This window comes from Bos mutus, chromosome 18 (assembly GCF_027580195.1).
Source record: "Bos mutus isolate GX-2022 chromosome 18, NWIPB_WYAK_1.1, whole genome shotgun sequence".
Classification (NCBI taxonomy): domain Eukaryota; kingdom Metazoa; phylum Chordata; class Mammalia; order Artiodactyla; family Bovidae; genus Bos; species Bos mutus.
Window position 1 is genome coordinate 33,302,457 of NC_091634.1, and position 20,352 is coordinate 33,322,808.

General features: G+C 38.5%; 1 protein-coding gene across 1 annotated transcript; it reads left to right on the plus strand.

Annotated features, from left to right (window-relative positions):
- Nucleotides 1-18,529: 18,529 nt before the first annotated feature.
- On the plus strand, nt 18,530-19,075 carry LOC102285911 (sentrin-specific protease 8-like). Its single transcript, XM_014478225.2, has one exon. It carries the CDS (start codon nt 18,530-18,532, stop codon nt 19,073-19,075), a length of 546 nt encoding a protein of 181 aa, XP_014333711.1.
- Nucleotides 19,076-20,352: the final 1,277 nt, after the last annotated feature.

Sequence of the window (20,352 nt, forward strand, 5' to 3'; positions counted from 1 at the left end):
GGTGACTACTCGGTTCTTAAATAAAGGAGAGGCCAACGTGTATACACTGCTATATTTAAAACAGATAACCAACAAGGACCCTTGTTATACAGCACAGGGAACTCTCCTCAATATTCTGTAACAACCTAAGTGGGAAAAGAATGTAAAAAAGAATATTTACATGTATATGTATAACAAAATCACTTTGTTGTACACCTGAAACTAAACATTTTTAATCAACTATGCTCCAGTATAAAATAAAACTTAAAAAAGAAAAAAGTCAATAGCCAATGGAGAATCAAGATTCACCAGAATCTAAGTCAAACAATTTCACATTGTACTTGAAAGGCATTTTCCTTGGCCATGCTTCCTTCCCTTTAAAATTATTGAAACTAATGTACACATTAGTATCACAAAACTGCCATTGTAGATTTTAAGTGTAGTAACAGAGCAATAAGATTATGTATTCAATTGTATGCCCCATTTATCTGTTCATCTATCCATTCATTCACTAATTTAACTAATATTTATTTTTAGTTTATTCTCGTAGACATTGTTCAAGACAATTGGATAACATCACTGGGCTAAAGAGCCGTAACATCAGCTCTCCAGGTACCGTTCTGTGAAGGAGACAGACAATAAACAGTACACTTGAAACAACAGCCTGTTGTGGAGACTTCTGTATTCACTGAATGTTAATCGTATTTCAACCTTACGTCATGGTTTTCTGTGAACCTCTCTGAGTTTCTATAAAACTCTACCTCCTCACAGCACTTTTAAAGTAAACTTGGTACATGTGTGCATGCATGCGTGTGTGTGTTTAGGGGGGAGAATGACAGAAGTATATTGAATGTAAGTATTAACTACTTTATAAGTGAGGAAAGGATTCCAACTGGTTTGCCTGACTCTAAAGTCATCCTGCTACTGCTATGCTGCACGAACTCTAACAGTGCTGCAGAAATGAACAAATATAAGTAGAATTTTCTTCTGTGAATTGTATGTATCCTGATAGAATTCAATCACCATTCCTACTTTCTCTTTCTTCCTTTTCTTCCATCTTTTTTTTCCTTCAACCCTCCCATCACTTCTCACTTCTTTTCCTAAAATAATAATTATAGGAAATACAAAAAAAGGAAGACTCAAGTCTGCTGAGAATACTCAGGTTAAAAGAATCAGATAATAGATATTTACTTGTGTTCATTTTTTATAAATTTTGGTTTTCCTGATTCTTCAACATGCCCAGCCCTTTTTTTTTTACACAAAAAAAGAAGTTGAATAATTTATTTTTTCATTTGTCTTTTGCCTTTCTCCCATATTATCTTTCCCTTCAAAAAAAAAAAAAAAGTCCACAGGACCTCCTCTTCTCTCAAAAGTAAAGTTCTTACCAAGAATTCTTGAACTTTAGCAACTGGACTCTAATCTATATTTATTTCATATTAAAAATAAATATCTAATTTTTGTATACTTTGCATTAAAATTATAGTTCTGTTGATCTTAGGGATCTCCTGATACACTGTTAAAATCCAGAGAGTATTTCCTGTTCTCCATATTATTATTTTGAATGAAATGGCAACTCTTCGTTCTATCTTCTTTTTAGAAATCCAGTTTAAGTATCTCTTCTCTGCATTGTCAGAGTTACTTGCTACCCACCCAATGTCTGCAGTGAACTTACACTTTCACAGTTGTCTATATACTTACTTGTCTGAGACAATAAAATTCAGGACTTAAGAGATAGCAATCAGAGGGAAAATATCTGTGAGAAAGGAAATACACAAATGCACACACATGTGCATGCACACACACACACATGTATTCTTAGACCCAAGAGAGTGTTTCTGTTGGATCACTTCTTTCTCTGTTCCATGCACAGCAAAAAACTACATACGGTCAATGCATCAAAAAATACTTGTTTTTAGCATGTTTAAACTGCTTAGTGAGATGTTGATCTTCCTTTAGTGAGAATCTGCCCTAGAATAAATAATCTTGTCATCATAAAGTAAGTCAGTAATAAATAAAATGATTTTCCTATGCAATGTTATATTCTTCCAAAATTTTTAGGTTTTTGGCTATTTCTGTTTTCTAGATATTTACTATAAGGATGCATATGGGAAGTAAGAGCTTTAGCATGCAATTTAGGGGCTTGAGACTCCCAATCAGTTCCCTCCATAAGAACAGTGAACTAACATTCCCCTAACCTAAGACTGGAAGATTCCTATTTCTCTGCCTCTTTCCTTTCTTCCTGACAATACCCAGGTATATTTCAACTGCCACATCACTCTACCTCTCTCATTTCATGCTATCTGGAAACAATGAAAAGGAAAAGTAGAAATATGCAGGTCAAATCTGCCATGTTTTCAAATATGTATGGAAATCTTCCATAAGTGAAGTGGACTGGAGACTTCCTAAAAAAAACTAATTTTCAAAAAATCTGCTTTACATAAAGTACAGTAAGACTCTGCACTGGTCAAATTTACTACTTAAGTTTCATCCTTGATAAAATGAGGAAGCAGAATGACTATCAGTTTTATACAAAGTACGTCAAGTCCAAGGTCCAGACTGCAATTTCTATCTTCTCCGAACTGATCTCCTTCCATTTGGCATGTCCTTTTTATGTGTACCTCTGTGATTCTGCATTTGTGATTTTCTTATACTTTGAATTTCCCAATTATACCTCTTCCTTGTACATTTAGTAAAATTTTAAAATGGATATTGAGGGACTGGCCCAGTGGTTAAGGATCCATGTTCCTAATGCTGGGGGCACGGGTTCTATCTCTGATCAGGGAACTACTGCATGTCACATGATATGACCATAAAATTTTAAATAAATAAATAATAAGGCTACTGAATTAATGTCATATCCAAATGCATGCTAAACCAAATATATGTCTGATGAGAGGAAGGTCCTGGGCCACCCTCAGGGGAAAATCAGTAATTGCCAAATACAATTTTTGAGTAAATTAACTCTCATTTCTGAAACCTGAAATGAATAGAACTCCCTTGAATCAGCAGTCACAGCCCTATGTGATGTGCATGACCTATGTCATAAGAGAAAAAGGGTGAAAAAGATATCTTTCCTAAATGTATCCATTCTCTGTGTATTTATTCCATTTCACTTTATAAGTTGCTAAAATAACCCTTCCAACAATTACTAGGTGACAAAAACCAAATCTCAGTTAAGGTTAAACACTACTTAACAAGAGAACTTGGAAAGATGAGTGTTTTGGGATTATCCTATAAGAGGTTTTACTCTCAAATAGTGGCAATTATTGTTTGTACTATTGCAGTCTATATACTACTGGATCAACAAGTGTAAAAACCACTGGTTGGCAAAGACATGCTTTGCTTTCACAACTTTCCTGGAAATTGATAACTGAAGCTGACCTGGGAATTGCTCTCCTGCGATGGTGATGTCTTAAGCTGGATATCCTTGCAGTTTAGAGCAAGATTTGACTATAACTTTGGAGTCTTCATATCTTAAAATACTAGCCTATTTTGAGAATAACTTTTTGTTTCTTTTGCCAAGATTAAAATGTATACATTTCAAAATATTATCCAGGAAAAAAAATCAACAGAACTTTTAATGATCACTAAAAATTTGAAGCAGAGTAATAATCATTTTACACTACCTACGATACTATCAAATGCTCTATACTTTAAAAACCGTACTCCCAAATTACAGATGAGCAAACTAATATGGTACCTCAAATCTTGAGATAATTAATTCATGGGGGAGAGCTTAATTCCACAGGGGCAGGAGCTGGATTTAATTACAATAGAGTTTATATCCATGACACCACTGGTTCGCAACTAGGGGTGGGTTTTACCCTCAGGAGGCATCCAACAGTATCCAGAGACATTTTTGGTTGATATTAGGAATGTGCGACATTTAGTATGCGGAGGCTAGCAATACTGCAAAGCATCCTCCAACGGCCAGAACGGCCCCCATAACAGAGAATCATGTGGCCCAAATATCAATGCTGAGGTTGAGAAACATTGCGTTACACTGCAGATTCCTAACTTCGAACATGTTTGAGGATCACCTAGGAAACTTCAGAAATACTTACATTCAGTCTGAGGAAATGCGATTTCACTGCTCTGATGTATGATCATGATTTTAGGATTAAAAAAAATAGTTTTTTATATATTTATTTTTGGCCGGGTAGACTAAGCTGCAGCTCATAGGATCTTTGTTGCGGGAATGGGATCTTTTGTTGCGGTGCATAGGTTTTTCTCTAGTTGCTGTTTCACTATTTCACTCTATTTTGCCAAAAATCTTTTCAAAGACCAGTCTGTTTACCCGGCACCTCTCTGGGGGTGCTGGCCCCCCTTGTCCCAGCTGAGAGAACACAACACTAAGTGTCTGTGTATCCTGGAAACTGCCTGCCACCAGGAACACCTTGAGGCCTCTCTGCAGCCTGTCCTGCTACTTCTGTGTTGCCTTTCAGCTTTCCATGCCCGGGCTACCAGCTGTGAATATTGCACCTCTCAAAGCAGGTGCACCAGATCTGCCAGCCAGGCTGCTAGGCTGCCATCAACAGCTAGACCCACCTGGAACTCTACGTCTCCTACCTGTACCTGTCCACGGCCCATTTCTTTGCTCAATATTTTCTGCACCAGTGGCCTAAGGAGTGGGAGCCCTCAGAGAAGCTAATGGGGCTGCAAAAGCAACCCCATGGCCACATCCACTTCTATGACAACAAGAAGGCAAATCACAAAGATTAGGAGACCAGCCTGAGGCAACGGGCAATGGGGTGTGTCTTCCACTGGGAGAAGTGCATGAACCTGAGCCTGCTGGATCCATACCAACCGGCCACCAAGAGCAACACCCACAGGTGTGGCTTCTGGAGCTGTCACTACTGGCACAAGCAGGTGAAATCAAAGAGTTGGGAGGCCATCTCACCAACCTGCCTAAGATGGGTGTTCCAGAAACTGGCATGGCAGAGTCCTTCTTTGACAAGCTCACCTTGGGTGATGGCAATATAAAAACTGCTTGGACTGCCTTCCTCATAGCAACAGGGTGACTTCCCTTGGAAATGCAGATCTCTATATATCCATATCTATATCATCTATAGCTAAGGTTTCTCAGGTAGCTCAGTGGTAAAGAATCCGCCTGCCAATGCAGGGGCTCCGGGTTTGATCCCTGGGTAGGGAAGATCCCCTACCTATGAGAATGAGAGAGGATTCTCTCTCTCCACATACTAAATGTCGCACATTCTCTCCACTAGAGAGAATGAGTAGGAAATGGCAACCTGCCCTAGTATCCTTGTCTGGAAAATTCCATGGACAAAGAAGCCCGGTGAGCTACAGTCCATCGGGTGGCAAAGAGTCAGACAGGTCTGAGCAACTGAGCACACATTATATCTCTATCCATGAGAAAGGGATTCATTACAAAGAATTGGCTCATGTGCCTGTGGAGCTGAGAAGTCCCACAGGCTGTTGTCTACAAGCTGGAGGCCCAGGAAAGCAGGTAGTATATCCATATAGTTCCAACCCCAAGAACAGAGAACAAGGAAGAACAGTTGTACGACTCCTAGTTTAACCTAGTTAAGGCTGGAGAGCCAAAAGTGTAAATCCTGGGCAGTGGCGGGAGGAAGACCAATCTCCTATGTCAAATAGTCAAGAAGAAGCTAACTCACTCTCCCTCTGCCTTTTCCTTCTCTTCAAGGCCTCAGTGGATTGAATGAGGCCCAGGCAAACTGGGGAGAGCAATCTGCTTGACTCCATCTAAGACTCAAATGCTAATCTTTTCCAGCAGCACCCTCCCAGACATACCCAGAAATAATGCTTAACCAGCTCTCTGGGCACCCCTTGGCCCAGTCAGGTTGACTCATAAAGCTAACCATCACATTTTCCAAACCTTAAATCACACATGTGTCCTTTCTTAAGTATTCCCTGCGGACGCTCCAAAGGTATTCTCATTTTTCTTCTTCCTGCTATGTGTCCTGGAGGAGGATTACTGCCTAATGCACATAGCAGGCTCTCTAGTCCTTTGTTTCTCTCCCTTCTTAGCTACAGTTTTGCAGTGGCTGTTTCCCAAGGTGCTTTTTTACCATCACTTATTTTGTACTCTGACCCTCCATTAAACTTTCTTTAAAACCTCTTTTGAATGGACTACCTCTTCCCCCCGCTGCCTTTTCCCTGTGACACCATGTAGCAGAGAGAGAATGAGCACTAGTCTCTTTCTCAACTTACAAGACTAAGCCCAGGATGGAAACCCCATGCTTATGATTGCATTTAAATTTAATTACCTCCCCAACATCCTACCTACAAATACCATCACTTTGAGAATTAGGGTTCCATCAAACATATTTTGGAAAGACACAAACATCTAGTCTGTAACAATCACTAAACCTCTTTTGCCTGTGTAGAATCCAATGATCAAATAAAATAAAGTGCCGATTTTTGTAAAAAAAATCTCAGTGACTTTTTTTAGGATTAAGTGAGAAAATAAAATAAAACTCTTTTTTTTTAACCATCAGTTCAGTTCAGTCACTCAGTCATGTCCAACTCTTTGTGACCCCATGGACTACAGCATGCCAGGCTTCCCTGTCCACCACCAACTCCCAGAGCTTGCTCAAACTCATGTCCATCGAGTTGGTGATGCCATCCAACCATCTCATCCTCTGTCATCCCTTTCTCCTCCCATCTTCAATCTTTCCCAGTATCAGGGTCTTTTCCAATGAGTTGGTTCTTTGAATCAGGTGGCCAAAATATTGGAGTTTCAGCTTCAGCATCAGTCCTTCCAATGAATATTCAGGACTGATATCCTTTAGGATGGACTGGTTGGATCTCCTTGCAGTCCAAGGGACTCTCAAGAGTCTTCTCCAAAACCACAGTTCAAAAGCATCAGTTCTTTGGTGCTGAGCTTTCTTTATAGTCCAACTCTCACATCCATACATGACTACTGGAAAAACCATAGCTTTGACTAGACAGACCTTTGTTTGGCAAAGGTCTTTTTAATATGCTGTCTAGATTGGTCATAGCTTTTCTTCCAAGGAGGAAGCATCTTTTAATTTCACGGCTCCAGTCACCATCTGCAGTGATTTTGGAGCCCCCAAATTTTTTTACCATATACACTTCCAAACCCCATCAGGAAAGTGAAGATCTTAACTAAATCCTTGACTCTTAGGAAATGTACACTGAAGTGAGATAATGTACTTTTAATTTATCTAAGCCTCAGATTTCTTATCATTAAAATGGTGATTGATTGGCCCAGAAGTTTTAGTTTATTAGATTTCCTCCACTGGCATTTTATAGAGAGATGAAGTTGGGAAAGGCAAGTTGGATTACTGGTTTAGAGGGTTTAGGTAGATTATCACTCAGGGTTTCAGGGGAAAAAAATCTCAAAATAGGGCATTTTCAAGAAAGTTTATCTGCAGTGGACTCTGCAAAAATAAGCCATAGAAATATACTTTCTGACTATGTTCCCCTGATGCAGGTCTATAATCTGTTATTAATACAACTAGAAGCAAAAGAACAGAGAAACTCTGGTACACACAGGTGGTTCTTGTGGCATTAAGATAACTTGGAAGAAGGGTGGAAGGCAGACCTGGAAGAAAAAGGCAGAGTTTGACACATTGGTCATTTTGTTACTGGCTACTCATTTCTACATCACTTTGTTGACAAAGGTCCGTATAGTCAGTGCTATGGTTTTTCCAGTATCATGTATGAATGTGAGAGTTGGTCCATAAGGAATGCTGATGCTTTCAAATTGTGGTGCTGGAGAAGACACATGAGAGGCCCTCGGACTGCAAGGAGATAAAACTAGTCAAACCTAAAGGAAATCAACCCTGAATACTCAGTGGAAGGACTGATGGTGAAACTGAATCTCTAATACTTTGACTATGTGATGTGAAAAGTCCACACATTGGAAAAGACTCTGATGCTAGAAAAGATTGAGGGCAGGAGGAGAAGGGGGTGGCAGAGGATGAGATGTTTAGATAGCATCACTGATTCAAAGGACATGAATTTGAGCCAACTCCAGGAGAGAGTGGAGGACAGAGAAACCTGGTACACTGCAATCCATGTGGTTCCGAAGAGTTCCACAAGACTTAGCAACTGAACACAACTCATTTCTGCATATTACTTAGCTTATAAAAATGTTTTCATATAATGTATTTCATTAGATCATTAAATCTTTAGATAAAATATCTTAAACATAGCATTTAGAAATCTTTTTTTCAACTGTTAAATTTTGTCATATTTTTTGAAAGTTTTTTTTTTTTTAAGTAGCATTTATAAGTCTTACAGAAAATATAGAAACTAATAGCTTATGTTTTGGACAACAAAACCTACTGAGTTATTGACCAATTACAATCTAATTAATATGTCTCCTAAAAATAGGTTTTTTTTAAGTTTTTATTTTGCCTTTATTAATTTATATATTCATCTATTCATACTTCTACATTTATTTAATACATACCACTAGCACATTTATTGAGTAGCTACTATGTATTAGAACCTGAGGATTCAACAAAGATGGGCATGATCTCTGCCACTTGCAATTTAATGGGAAACAGGTCTGAGAAAATGAAGCATGGCTTATTGGAATATTTTTGAAATCTTTTAATCAATAAGTTGCTTGGATAAATTTTAAGTAAGCATCATTTTGTTGAAAATTTTTAATTTGGTGATTATAAAATGATTAAATTGTGTAGAGTTTATAAAGCAGAGTCTAAAACTCAAATTTCCTGACCCAAAGGTCACTGCTTTTCCAAACTCAATTACTTTCTCTAAAATGGATTTTACTGTTAAGAATTGATCATCTTCATCTGTAAAATTGTTAGTTGGCTTTTACCCTTGTTCCTCCTTATTTTAAAGATATTCAATCTTGAATTTTATGAAATATATTAAATACATATTTCTCACCTGAGATGGAATATCATTTTTATGAGAAAAATCATAAGTTGAAGACTACCCCTTCCATAGTGGCTAGAATGAGCCAAACCACAGAATGCAGATAGTTTAATATGAGCAACTTAGATTTTAAACTCATACTATGCATTAGAACCTTTTAATAAAACTTAAAATCAGGACTCTTTTAACTACTAAGTTAATTCTTTAATAATTCTTCTGAACAATTATTTTGTTCAGAAAAATTTAATCTGATTTAAATAAATAGAAATGCCTACAAACTATGCAGATAAAGATGTATTTTTTTTTTTTTTGAAGAACAAAATCATTTAATGATGCTCCCTGAGTGAAAACTCCATTATGTTCTCTCCAAATAGTTAATTCTTCCATTCCATTACTGATACTGCCCTCATTTTAATTAGTAATCTGGAGATAGGAACATGGACTTCAGAGTCTGCGTCTTAGTTTTGCACTTGGAAGTTGATCTGGGCATTGCTGTTTAGATGGGGAGAAACTTTTTTCCCCCACATAATATATCAGAATATTAAATCAGACAACAGGTTAAGCCAGCCAAAAAATAAATAACTATACTAATAAGCATTCTATAAATACAAAATCTTAATCACTGGAAAAAATTTGCTAGGATGAAGAGTAAGCATTCATGCAAAAGCTGAGAGTGGCAAATAGCATTTTCATCTGATATCTCCCCGCTATTAGGTTCATGGGCAACATTATTTAACTCCTTAATAGGTCCCGCTAGATGAACACCCATTTCCATACTAACTCCTTCTACTCCTGCTTATACTCCAGGCACAAAGTTCTTCTCTGTTCCTAGAACAAGCCTCTAGGTTTCTGTACCTATTGCTCCCTCTGTCTGGAGTGTTCTTCCTCATAAGGATGGCTGTGCATCAATTTATAAATAAACCGTATCCTCAAAGCCATCCTTACTTACTGTATTTTATTTTCTGTTGATTTTGATATTGTATCTGAAATTATTTCTTACTTTGGTTCACTTATCTATCCTTGTCTTGGACACCAGAATGTAAGCGCCATGATAACTAGACTTCTGAGTGCTTCATTGTTGTTACTCTGGTGTAACAATAGAGTGTGGTTAAAGCATGTGCTCAATATTTTATGAAAGACTGTATTATGCCACAAGAGGCAGTCTGATACGGTAAGCAGCCATGTAAACCTGGAGCTAGACTTCTCAGATTCAAAATCTTGTTCTGCTATTTCCAAATTATATGCCTCAGTGTCCTTGGATGCCTCAGTCTCCTCACCTCTAAAACTATAATAGTAATTACCTTGCAAGTGTTTGGAGGATTAAATAGGTTTATATTTGTGACATGTTTTGGATCATGAAAGGCATATAGCAAGTGCTGGATATATGTTGCTAAATACCTGTACGTGTGCAGAAGAATGTGTGCGTGTGCTTATTAATTAAAAAAAATAGTTTGAGGTACTTCCCTGGTGATCCAGTGGTTAAGAGTTCGTCTGTAAATGAATGTAGGAGACATGGGTTTGATCCCTTGTCCAGGAAATAATACCCCATGTGGAAAGGGGCAACTGAGCCCATGAGCTTGAACAACTGAAGGCTGCATGTTCTAGAGCCTGTGCTCTGCAATAAAAGAAGCCATAGCAAGGAGACGTCCATGTACCACAACTGGAGAGAAGCCCCCACTTGCCACAGCTAGAGAAATCCTGAGTGCAGCATGGAAGACCCCATGAAATGGTAAATAAATACATAAATAAATGAAAATGTTTGACTTATTAAGCAGTTATAATGTAGGAAAACTGAATGTTTCATAGAGTCCATTACCCAGAATTTAGTGTCACAGTTAAGAACTTGATAGTATCATAATTTTGGGTAGAGAAGCTTGGTTTCTAACACCTTAGGCAACCAACCTCCACTTGCTCCCATTCATCCCCTCAGTGACAAACACTGACTTTCTGGCTTCAGGTGTGTCCAGTGCTCCTGACTTCCCACACCCATCGCTGCTACCCCGTCTCATGGTGCGGGTGTCTGCTTATGGCTGTCTTCCCCATCTTTGATCCACCTACCCAGGGCTGTTACCACTGCCAATAACAACCTCTGCTTCCCCCTGTGCAGTCAAGAGTCTTCCCTTTCAAGCTACTGAGCACTCAGTTGCAGGCTAAACTGTCAGATTTAAGTTGGTTTCCTGTAATTCTGTTCTCAAACTCCCATCTGAGGGGTTTAGATAAGTAGAAAATACAAAAGAACAATTTGTAAACACATGTTTCTATAGCTCTGAACACAATGTGGAGGAACAAAGGGGAGTCAGAACTCCCTGATCTAATCTGTGGAATTGAAAAGAAGTCATGACTATTTTGACTTATTTGATTTTGTGGAAATAGCATTTGAGCCTAATGTGGTTGAGGTTTTGGTTTCCATGTATTAATTGTTTTAACATTTTCCTCGTTTAATAATGCACAGCGTAAGTGACAGAAACAAAATTATTTCATATTTGCTTTAGATATTTTCCTTCTAATATGTAGTGTGAAACACCATTTGGTTTGTAGAAAGGTGCTCAAAAAAAGTCAGTGAAAAAAACCTAGTGAAAATATCCGTGGGTAAGGACGGGGGATATAAGTTGCTCTGTGGTTTCGTTTGTCCACAAAATGCTATGTGTTTGGCTCCTTGTACTAAGTACTTGGAGAAGGTAATGGCACCCCACTCTAGTTCTCTTGCCTGGAAAATCCCATGGATGGCGAAGCCTGGTAAGCTGCAGTCCATGGGGTCGCTGAGTCGGACGCGACTGAGCAACTTCACTTTCACGCATTGGAGAAGGAAATGGCAACCTACTCCAGTGTTCTTGCCTGGAGAATCCCAGGGACGGGGGAGCCTGGTGGGCTTCTGTCTATGGGGTCGCACAGAGTTGGACACTACTGAAGCGACTTAGCAGCAGCAGCAACTAAGTACTTTGCCCTGTGCAGGCAATAGAAATCTTTAAAACACAATCCTTGCTTTCTGAGAGTTCAGTTTCCTGGGGAAATTAAAAAGGTATACAAATAATGTGAGATATGAAGTAAAAGATGGTATAGAAAAAGATGATTACAATAACCTGAGACTGAAATTTCAAATTTCCACATTACCGTGAGATAACATCTTGTCAAACAAAATACCATCCCAGGACCTTTGTTAATGTTCTGAGAATTAGGTCTGGAAATGGAGGAACCCAATTAGGAAGAATCTTGAAATCCTGTCTATATAATATTCCAGAGAGAGAATGAATTTTCTTTACTGGTTCTGTGTTATCATATGCAAAGCAATTCTCCTGTTTAGTCCTCAGCAACTTTAAAATAATGAACTGGTGCAAGACTGTCTAAGATATCTTTAAGTTCTAACAGTCTACATCTACTGAGATGTCTCCCAACTCATCCTAATGTTTTCCCCAGCATATTATTATTTTTCTTACATTTCTACCTAATCTGAGGCATAAAAGTACTTTTCTAGGTCTTAATGCTTACAAAGATATGTATGCAAAAAGGCAAAGTGCTATTACAAAAGGGAGAAAATAAAATAAATTGAGAGAAACAACAGAGGAATACCTAATTTTCAGAGTTTTACATGAGTTGTTTTCTTCCAGGAAAGGATTATAAATCAACTGCATGGTGAGAGTATATAATTTACTTTTTGGAGCTATTCTGTGAACGTGGTGAAATAAATTAGTTGTAGAAGAAGAAAGGAAAAAAATGCTGAACAATAAAAGATGTAGTGTTGTCTTGAGAACTAATTAAGTTAATGTTTCTACTGAAGGAACCACACAGCTGAAAGCCTTGGCTAGAGTGCTTCTTCTATCTGAATAACTGGTTCAAATCCAGCACATGCTTCTAGTGATCAGAACCAAATCTAGCAGCTCACTGTTTCAATGTTTGTGGAAACTAAATGGAAGGGCAAAATCCAATCTCTTAAGCCAGTGCCTTGTCACCAAGTCATGATGATCTTGCATTTAAGTCAATTCAGTCTTAAAATTGAACCTCTCTTTCTTCTAAATCATCAGTAAGGGACTTCCCCGGTGGTCCAGTGTCTAAGACTCCATGCTCCCAAAGCAGGGGGCTTGGGTTCGATCCCTGGTCAGGGAACTCGACCCCACATGCTGTGATGAAGAGCTCACATGCAACAACTAAAGATCCCTCATGCCACAACTAAGACCCAGAGCAGCCAAATAAAGAAAGAGACATATATGTTTAAAGTCATCAGTAAGTCAACTAACATTGATTGATTGTCCAAGCTATGACAGGTATTTACTGCTGATACTTAATACTGCTGGCTATAGAACATAACAAAATGGGCATGTTTTTCCTTTTACTAAGCTTACAATCTAAAAAAGAATGTAAATGGTAAATAGAGCTGGTGGAAACCTACTTACTCATTACAATGGAATCTGGTTCTTGGTCAGTGGATTGGTTATGCTATTACCCACATCCATTTTAAACACGTTCTGCCTTGCTATGAACCCTGGGAGACTGAAAACTGTTCGACTCCATCATTCAGGCTCCTCTGGACACCAGCTGAGTTTGGGCAAGTGTGAGGCGCCATCCAAGAGAGAACAGCCAGAAGGAAGAGAAGTCAGGATGTTTCTTTTTCATCTGTTTTCTTTATGGTTGTGGTTCCAGAAAGGTATATATTCCTTCACTTACTGTCATAGTTCCTTCTAAGAAACTTCTTTTTCAAGGTTCCAGATCATGCCTGGTTCTAGTAACACGACTTTATCTTTTTCTTCTTTAGGTCTAGAAATGGGACTGTCATTTGGCTGCCAAAAGTTAGATGTTTCATTATCCATTGTGAACTGGCTCACATCTCTGCAAATATCCTTTCACTAAATTTTTATGAATTGAATGATCCTAAGTGTTTCATTGATGATATGGCCAGCATAACTATAAACAAGGTTAAACTGGGAATCAAAATCAGTATTCAAAACTTAAAAAACTTAAACATACAAATTTACACTCATCAGTCTTTCAATATAATGAGAATATTTTTTCTCAGACTATGTGCTTATTGATTAGAATTCAAACTTGCCTTTATTGAATGATTCTCACATATAATTTATGCTGTCAAATTTATGATTTCAATTTTGGTAGAGATATGAGAACTTATTCTTATAAAATAAGTGCAGTATCTGTTTGGAATTTCTCCCACTCTTATATTGTTTCTTGCTCACCTAAAGTAGGAGAACTTTTTTTTTTTGCTACAGTCTTTATTGTGTCTTTATGAAATATTCCATTTTGTTTTCATAAATGTGGCAATTCTTCCTTTTCTCACCCTAATTAAATATTGCATAAACACAATGAAACACAATAAATAATTGCAATGAAAAATACAAATGAAATAAATAGGGTTGGAAACAGCACAACATATTTGAATAAAGAAATTATAATGCAAATTGTAGCAGCAAGTGGCATCTTAGAGGAGCCTGTTGGCTGAGTGTCTGTATTTTTACCCAGAAAATGTAGCATTAATTAAACCATTTTGGTTAATTAGAAGAGAATTGTAAGACTTTATTGCTTAATATGAACGTTCCCAGGCTCTCAACTGGTAAAGAATCCACTTGCATTTCAGGAGACCCTGGTTTGATTTGCTGGTGTTTCAGTCTGTAAAGAATCCACAATGTGGGAGACCTGGGTTCGATCCCTGGGTTGGGAAGATCCCCCGGAGGAAGGCTTGGCAACCCACTCCAGTATTCTTGCCTGGAGAAGCCCCCTGGAGAGAGGAGCCTGGCGGGCTGCAGTCCATGGGGTTGCAAAGAGTTGGACACGACTAAGCAACTAAGCACAGCATAGCACGAATATTTCCAGGTGGCTCAGTGGAGAAGGAAATGGTAACCCGCTCCAGTGCTCTTTCATGGAGAATCCCAGGGTCGGGGGAGCCTGGTGGGCTGCCGTCTATGGGCTTGCACAGAGTCGGACATGACTGAAGCGACTTAGCAGCAGCAGCAGCAGCAGTGGTAAAGAATTCCCCTGCCAATGAAGGAGACTCAGGTTTGATCCCTGGATCAGGAATCAAATTCCTGATAAGGAATTCCTGAGAAGGAAATGACAACCCACTCCAGTATTCTTGCCTGGAGAATCCCATGGACAGAGGAGCCTGGAGGGCTACAGTTCATGGGGTGGCAAAGCGTCAGAGACCACTGAGCACAAGCTCATAGGAGCATGATAAATAAAATTACCAACACTATAAAAGCATGACAAGTTTGTACCTAATAGCCTGGGAGAAAGGAAGCCAGGAAGTATTCTCAAAAGAAGTGATATGGAAGTCAATCCATACCTGAAAGATGACTAGATTTTTAAGGCAAAGAGGGATGATTATTCCCCTAGAAGAAATGACATATGGTAGATACTGATACACAGAAGTAAGTGCAAACTGAGAGAAAGAGAGAAAATTCAATTGAGATGAAAAGGCAGGACTCACTACGTGATATTTATACAGCTTGGCCAGTGGTTTTACCTCTGCAAGCAGATTTTTAATCCACCTCATTGGGATGAGTGAGGCTTAAGTGAGATGGCACATGAAAGTTCTCAGAAAAGATTGTTTAACTTAGAAAAGTTAATCTACTCTGGCTGATATCAAGGAAAACAGGTTTGTCCCTCATTGTTATTAAAGTCCCTCCAAAATACACTGTGAATATTACTAAAATACAAACAGACTGTATTTAAAATACTGAAAATTCTAACTCTGTAATCAAGCTGCAGCTATTCACTTGGTCATTCTTTAATGTCATGAATGATTTGTTTTAAAATATGAAAAAAGTTATAAAGTACTACAAATCTGTGAGAAATACTGATACTATTATCCCTACAATAACAGTTATGCGAATTGCCAAAATAATTAATGTCTATTACTTCTCTGAACTGTTTCAGTTGTTCATAAACAGACTTATAGGTATGAGATTTGGGGCTGTTCTGTGTCTAAATTTGCTCAGTCGTCAATAAAATCAAGGTACAAGTCTGATATCTGACCATCAGATTTCACTTCCCTGCTGGCCTCCCCATTGTCCTCTCCTCCTCATCCACTTTATTCTCTAGCTGTGAGAAAGGCAATATCCTGCTTGTGATATTGGGCTGAAGAAAATCTAACAGGATTGAGAGCTGAAAATTTGCTTTGTTTTGTTTTGAATTTTAAGACAATATACTGGGGCTAATTTTTCACTCCTGTAAAATATTGCTATGCAAATCCCTATAAATTATTCTAAATTTTTTTTTTCCATTTAAGTTCCTGTGTTTCTTTTCTTTGCAGCATTACCATTTGAAGGTGACACTTGTATACTGATTTAAAGTTCTTTCAGCTGAAGCTAAAATAGCAAACCCCATGGATGACATGTTACTGGATGTCCTGTGGGTATGTAGGTGAGAGAAGGAGAAAGTTACAGGCACATCCCACCCTTATCCTAAGGACCAGGCTATTTTATTTGGATCAGAATTCTAAAAGATTAAAATCTTATAAAATGGGGCCTGGGGGTGTTATTTCTTAGATATACAAACTGAAGAGCTTACAGATGCATTGATAGAATGCCCTGGATCTTCATTATAGTAATTATTTAGGGCTTGATGCATAGATGAAATTTTATTTGCCTTATTTTAATAACTGCTGAAGCCCATATTAAGTACACTGGAATTTATTACGCTATTCTCTCTGTTTTTATATGTATTCACAATTTTCATACGTTTCTGTTGATTTGTTTACCCAGTGTCGCTTTACCTGGAGCTGTACTATCTCTCACCTGTATATCTTAGATCAGACCCAGCCATCAAACCTCTGCCTCATTTCTACACCCTCCTGTCTTCCTCCAGCCTGTGCGTGGTCTATGCAATCACCTCAAGGTCTACAAAGAATTGAGTTTAACTCTAGCATTTAATTCAGAGAAATGGTAACCCACCTTTCGCCTCAAGTCTGAACTATACTTCTCATCCTCATTTGCCAGAGTTCTGTAGTAAGCATTTTCTTGGTAATATTAAGAATATGACACCATGCGTCCTATTAGAATATCTCTCCTTTGGTGAGAGAAGGAGGAACAATAGCTGGATTAAGGCAAGATCTTTATATTGGTCCCTTAGCCTGGCATAAATTTTTTTTTCTTGGCCCTGCCGTAGGCATGTAGGATTTTTATTCCCAGACCCAGGACTGAACCCAGGCACTCTGCAATGAAAGCGTGGAGTTTTAACCACTGGGCTGCCAGGGAATTATCTCTCAGATACTTTTTCAATAGCACTTCCTGCTTCAAATCAATTATCAGGCTACTCATTCTCCAGACTTTCTCCCAGGGGACAGAGTGGGCATACTTTCTATAATTCAAATCTGAATTTCTGCTATACCCTTCCATGCAAATTGTTGATTATCTCCCCTCCTGCCTCTGAAACACCTCCTCCTTCAAGAAGTGATAAAAATTCCTTGTTAAGATACACATTATCCCATGTGTTGTGCTGGTTCACCTGTCATCATGTCCAGTCTCAGGAGAATTTTGGCCAGATCTCAACTGTGCCTCACTTTTCCCATCTCTGGGCTTCCCTTTTGGTTCAGCTGATAAAGAATCCATCTGCAATGTTGGAGACCTGGGTTTGATCCCCGGGTTGGAAAGATCTCCTGGAGAAGGGAAAGGCTACTCACTCCAGTATTCTGGCATGGAGAATTCCATGGACTTAGTCCATGGGTCTCAAAGAGTCAGACACGACTGAAAGACTTTCACTTTTCCTTTCTCATTTCCCTGTGAACATGCCAAACAATTGCATTTTCCATTATCCCAAGCTCTTTAGCATGTCTTATTTTTCCTTAAGAAGTGAATCAATATTGAAATGATTTGTACTTCAGTAAGACTAGAAAATCTTTAAATCACTTGGCAGAGATTTTGTGTATGTATGTATGTGTGTGTATTTATGACTTGGTATATTAACATTTCCATGGCCAACAAACCTTCTGAAAATCTTTTTAATTGGTACAGTGTTCCACACCACCCAAGTCAAAAAACAAGCTCTTTCTCATGGTTTGCAAACACTACCAGACCAGGCAAAGTTCCTCTGTCTTAACTCCAGCCATAGCGTGTCCTGTTAATCTAACCATTATTAATAATGGACTATACACATTGCCTTCATTACCATTATGCTTACTCTTTCCTCTCAAATTTCTACTTTACCCATCAGCTAATTCTGATTGTCTTTTTTGATTCAGCTCAGTCATCATCACCTTCTAAAAGTTTCCAATGTATTTCTCTATGAGGCTCTGGTTGCAGAGACACCGCTTCATATCTCTGTTACTGTCTAATAGTGACTATACTTCTCAAATGCAGCTTAGAGACTTCCCAGAACTCCTGAGGCAGTGGGTCTGGGTCCCCTGGTCAGGGAACTAGACCCCACATGCCGCAACTAAGAGTTCTCATGTTGCAACAAACATTGTGCAATGGAGATGTGCTGCAACAGAAATCTGGAGCAGTAAAATATATATATATCTTTTAATGTAGCTTAGATAGGAAAGAGTATGAAACCATCCTTGGATGTCTTGATAATGAAATATCTACCCTTTCTATTTATTTACAGCAAATTTTATCAAGATTATGTGTGTGAGTATATATTTTTCCATTAAAATGGGCTTTTTTAAGCCAGTACAGAACTGTTTGGAGGCTGGTAGGGGTGGTGAGGCCCAAAGCAGCTTCTGGAATTTCTGAGCAGCCCTGGTCGGTACAAAATGGACCTAGTAGTCTTGAGTTACACAGACAGTCTACTGCAGCAATCAAATGTCTCACTACTGGATCCTCCAAGCTGGCTCAATGTCCATGTTATTGGGTTTGCCTTTCAGTACTTTGCCAACAGTCAATTTCATGACTGCTCTGACCACATCTGCTTCATCAGCCCCGAAGTTACTCAGTTCATCAAGTGCACTGGCAACCCAGCAGAGATAGCCATGTTCCTTGAACCCTTTAACCTATCAAATAAGAGAGTTATATATTTGGCCATCAATGATAACTCCAACCATACAGCTGGGGGAACCCACTGGAGCTTGTTGGTTTATCTACAGGATAAAAATAGCTTTTTTCATTATGATTCTTATGGTATTAGTCACTCATTTCATGCAAAGCAGGTAGCAGAGAAACTAGAGGCTTTCTTAGGCAGAAAAGGAAACAAACTGGCCATTGTGGAAGAGAAAGGCCCTCCTCAACAAAGCAGCTATGACTTTGGGATGTATGCAATATGTAACACTGAGGCCTTGTGTCAGAACTTCTCCAGACCATAGCCAGAATCACTACGGCAGCTACTCACTCCTACACACATCACAAAGAAGAGAGAAGAATTGAAGGATTTCACTGCCAGACTTGCTAAAAACTAGCTGTTGAAATATATTTGACTTTTGAAGTCTCTTCTTTCTGCCTGTCCCCATGTATTGGAAGACTGCAGTCTCAGTGCCTGAGGAAAGATGTCTTGGAGAGGAAAGCTTAGAAAGCTTACTTTCACCTAAGAGAATGTTGTCCTCTGCATTATCCTAATGGAAAGTGTCAGTTTAACCCTAACTTCAGAGCAATATGTTCTTTGAAGATGTCTTCAAAATATGCACCAAAACTGATTAATTCCCTTTTGGGATCCCTTATCTACATTGGTTTATTCCAAAGAAAAAAAGATTAATCTGTAAAACAAATTAAGAATATATGAAACACAGAAGCAAGAAAAAAATCATAGAGAAACCAAAATCTTACTGCACAGCCCACATATTTCAAGAGATCAACTGACTAGAAGCAGATCAAGACCTAACCTGATTCAAGATCAAAGTATTCTAAGTTACTCAGTTCTATGATCCCTCTTCCATTCAACAAGCAAAGGCTTTCCCAGCTATAACCTTTGTTATTACTTGATAAAGATGGGGTTAGCCCATAGTCACTCATCTGATTCCTGGAGCACTTTAAGAAAGGGGATATCTTAAATAACTTTGTTGAAATAAATGTTTATGGTGGACCTCTTGTTTTACATCTGAAACTTATTAAAAGTCAGTTTATTTTTGAGATATAAGGGAGAAAAAGTGACCTTTCTCAACTCTTTCACTTAATTCAAAATGCAGACAATGTAATTTTTGAAATGTGAAACCAAGATAAAATGATACTATTCCCTCTGAAAAAAAAAAAAAAAGTATTCTTCTCAACAAGAAGACTTTTCTTAGAATTAGCATTGTGTCAGCCATTCTGCTAGACAGTTGCAGCAAATAGTAGTCATCTATTATCATCCATTTCAATCATAGACAATCCCATTTCTAGTTGCTGTTTTTCTAACTCCTGACCTTACCCTCTGTCAATATAAAAAGAGATGGATAAACAATAGCTCTATTAAGGGACTTCCCTGATGGTCCAGTGGCTAAGACTTCGCACTCCCAATGGAGGGTGCCTGGGCTCAATCCTTGGTCAGATAACCATATCCCCCATGTTGCAGGTAAGAGTTCCCATGCAAATAAGAGTTCCTATGATGTAACTAAAGATCCTGCATACCATAACTTAAAAAAAAAATCACACATGCTGATGGAAGACC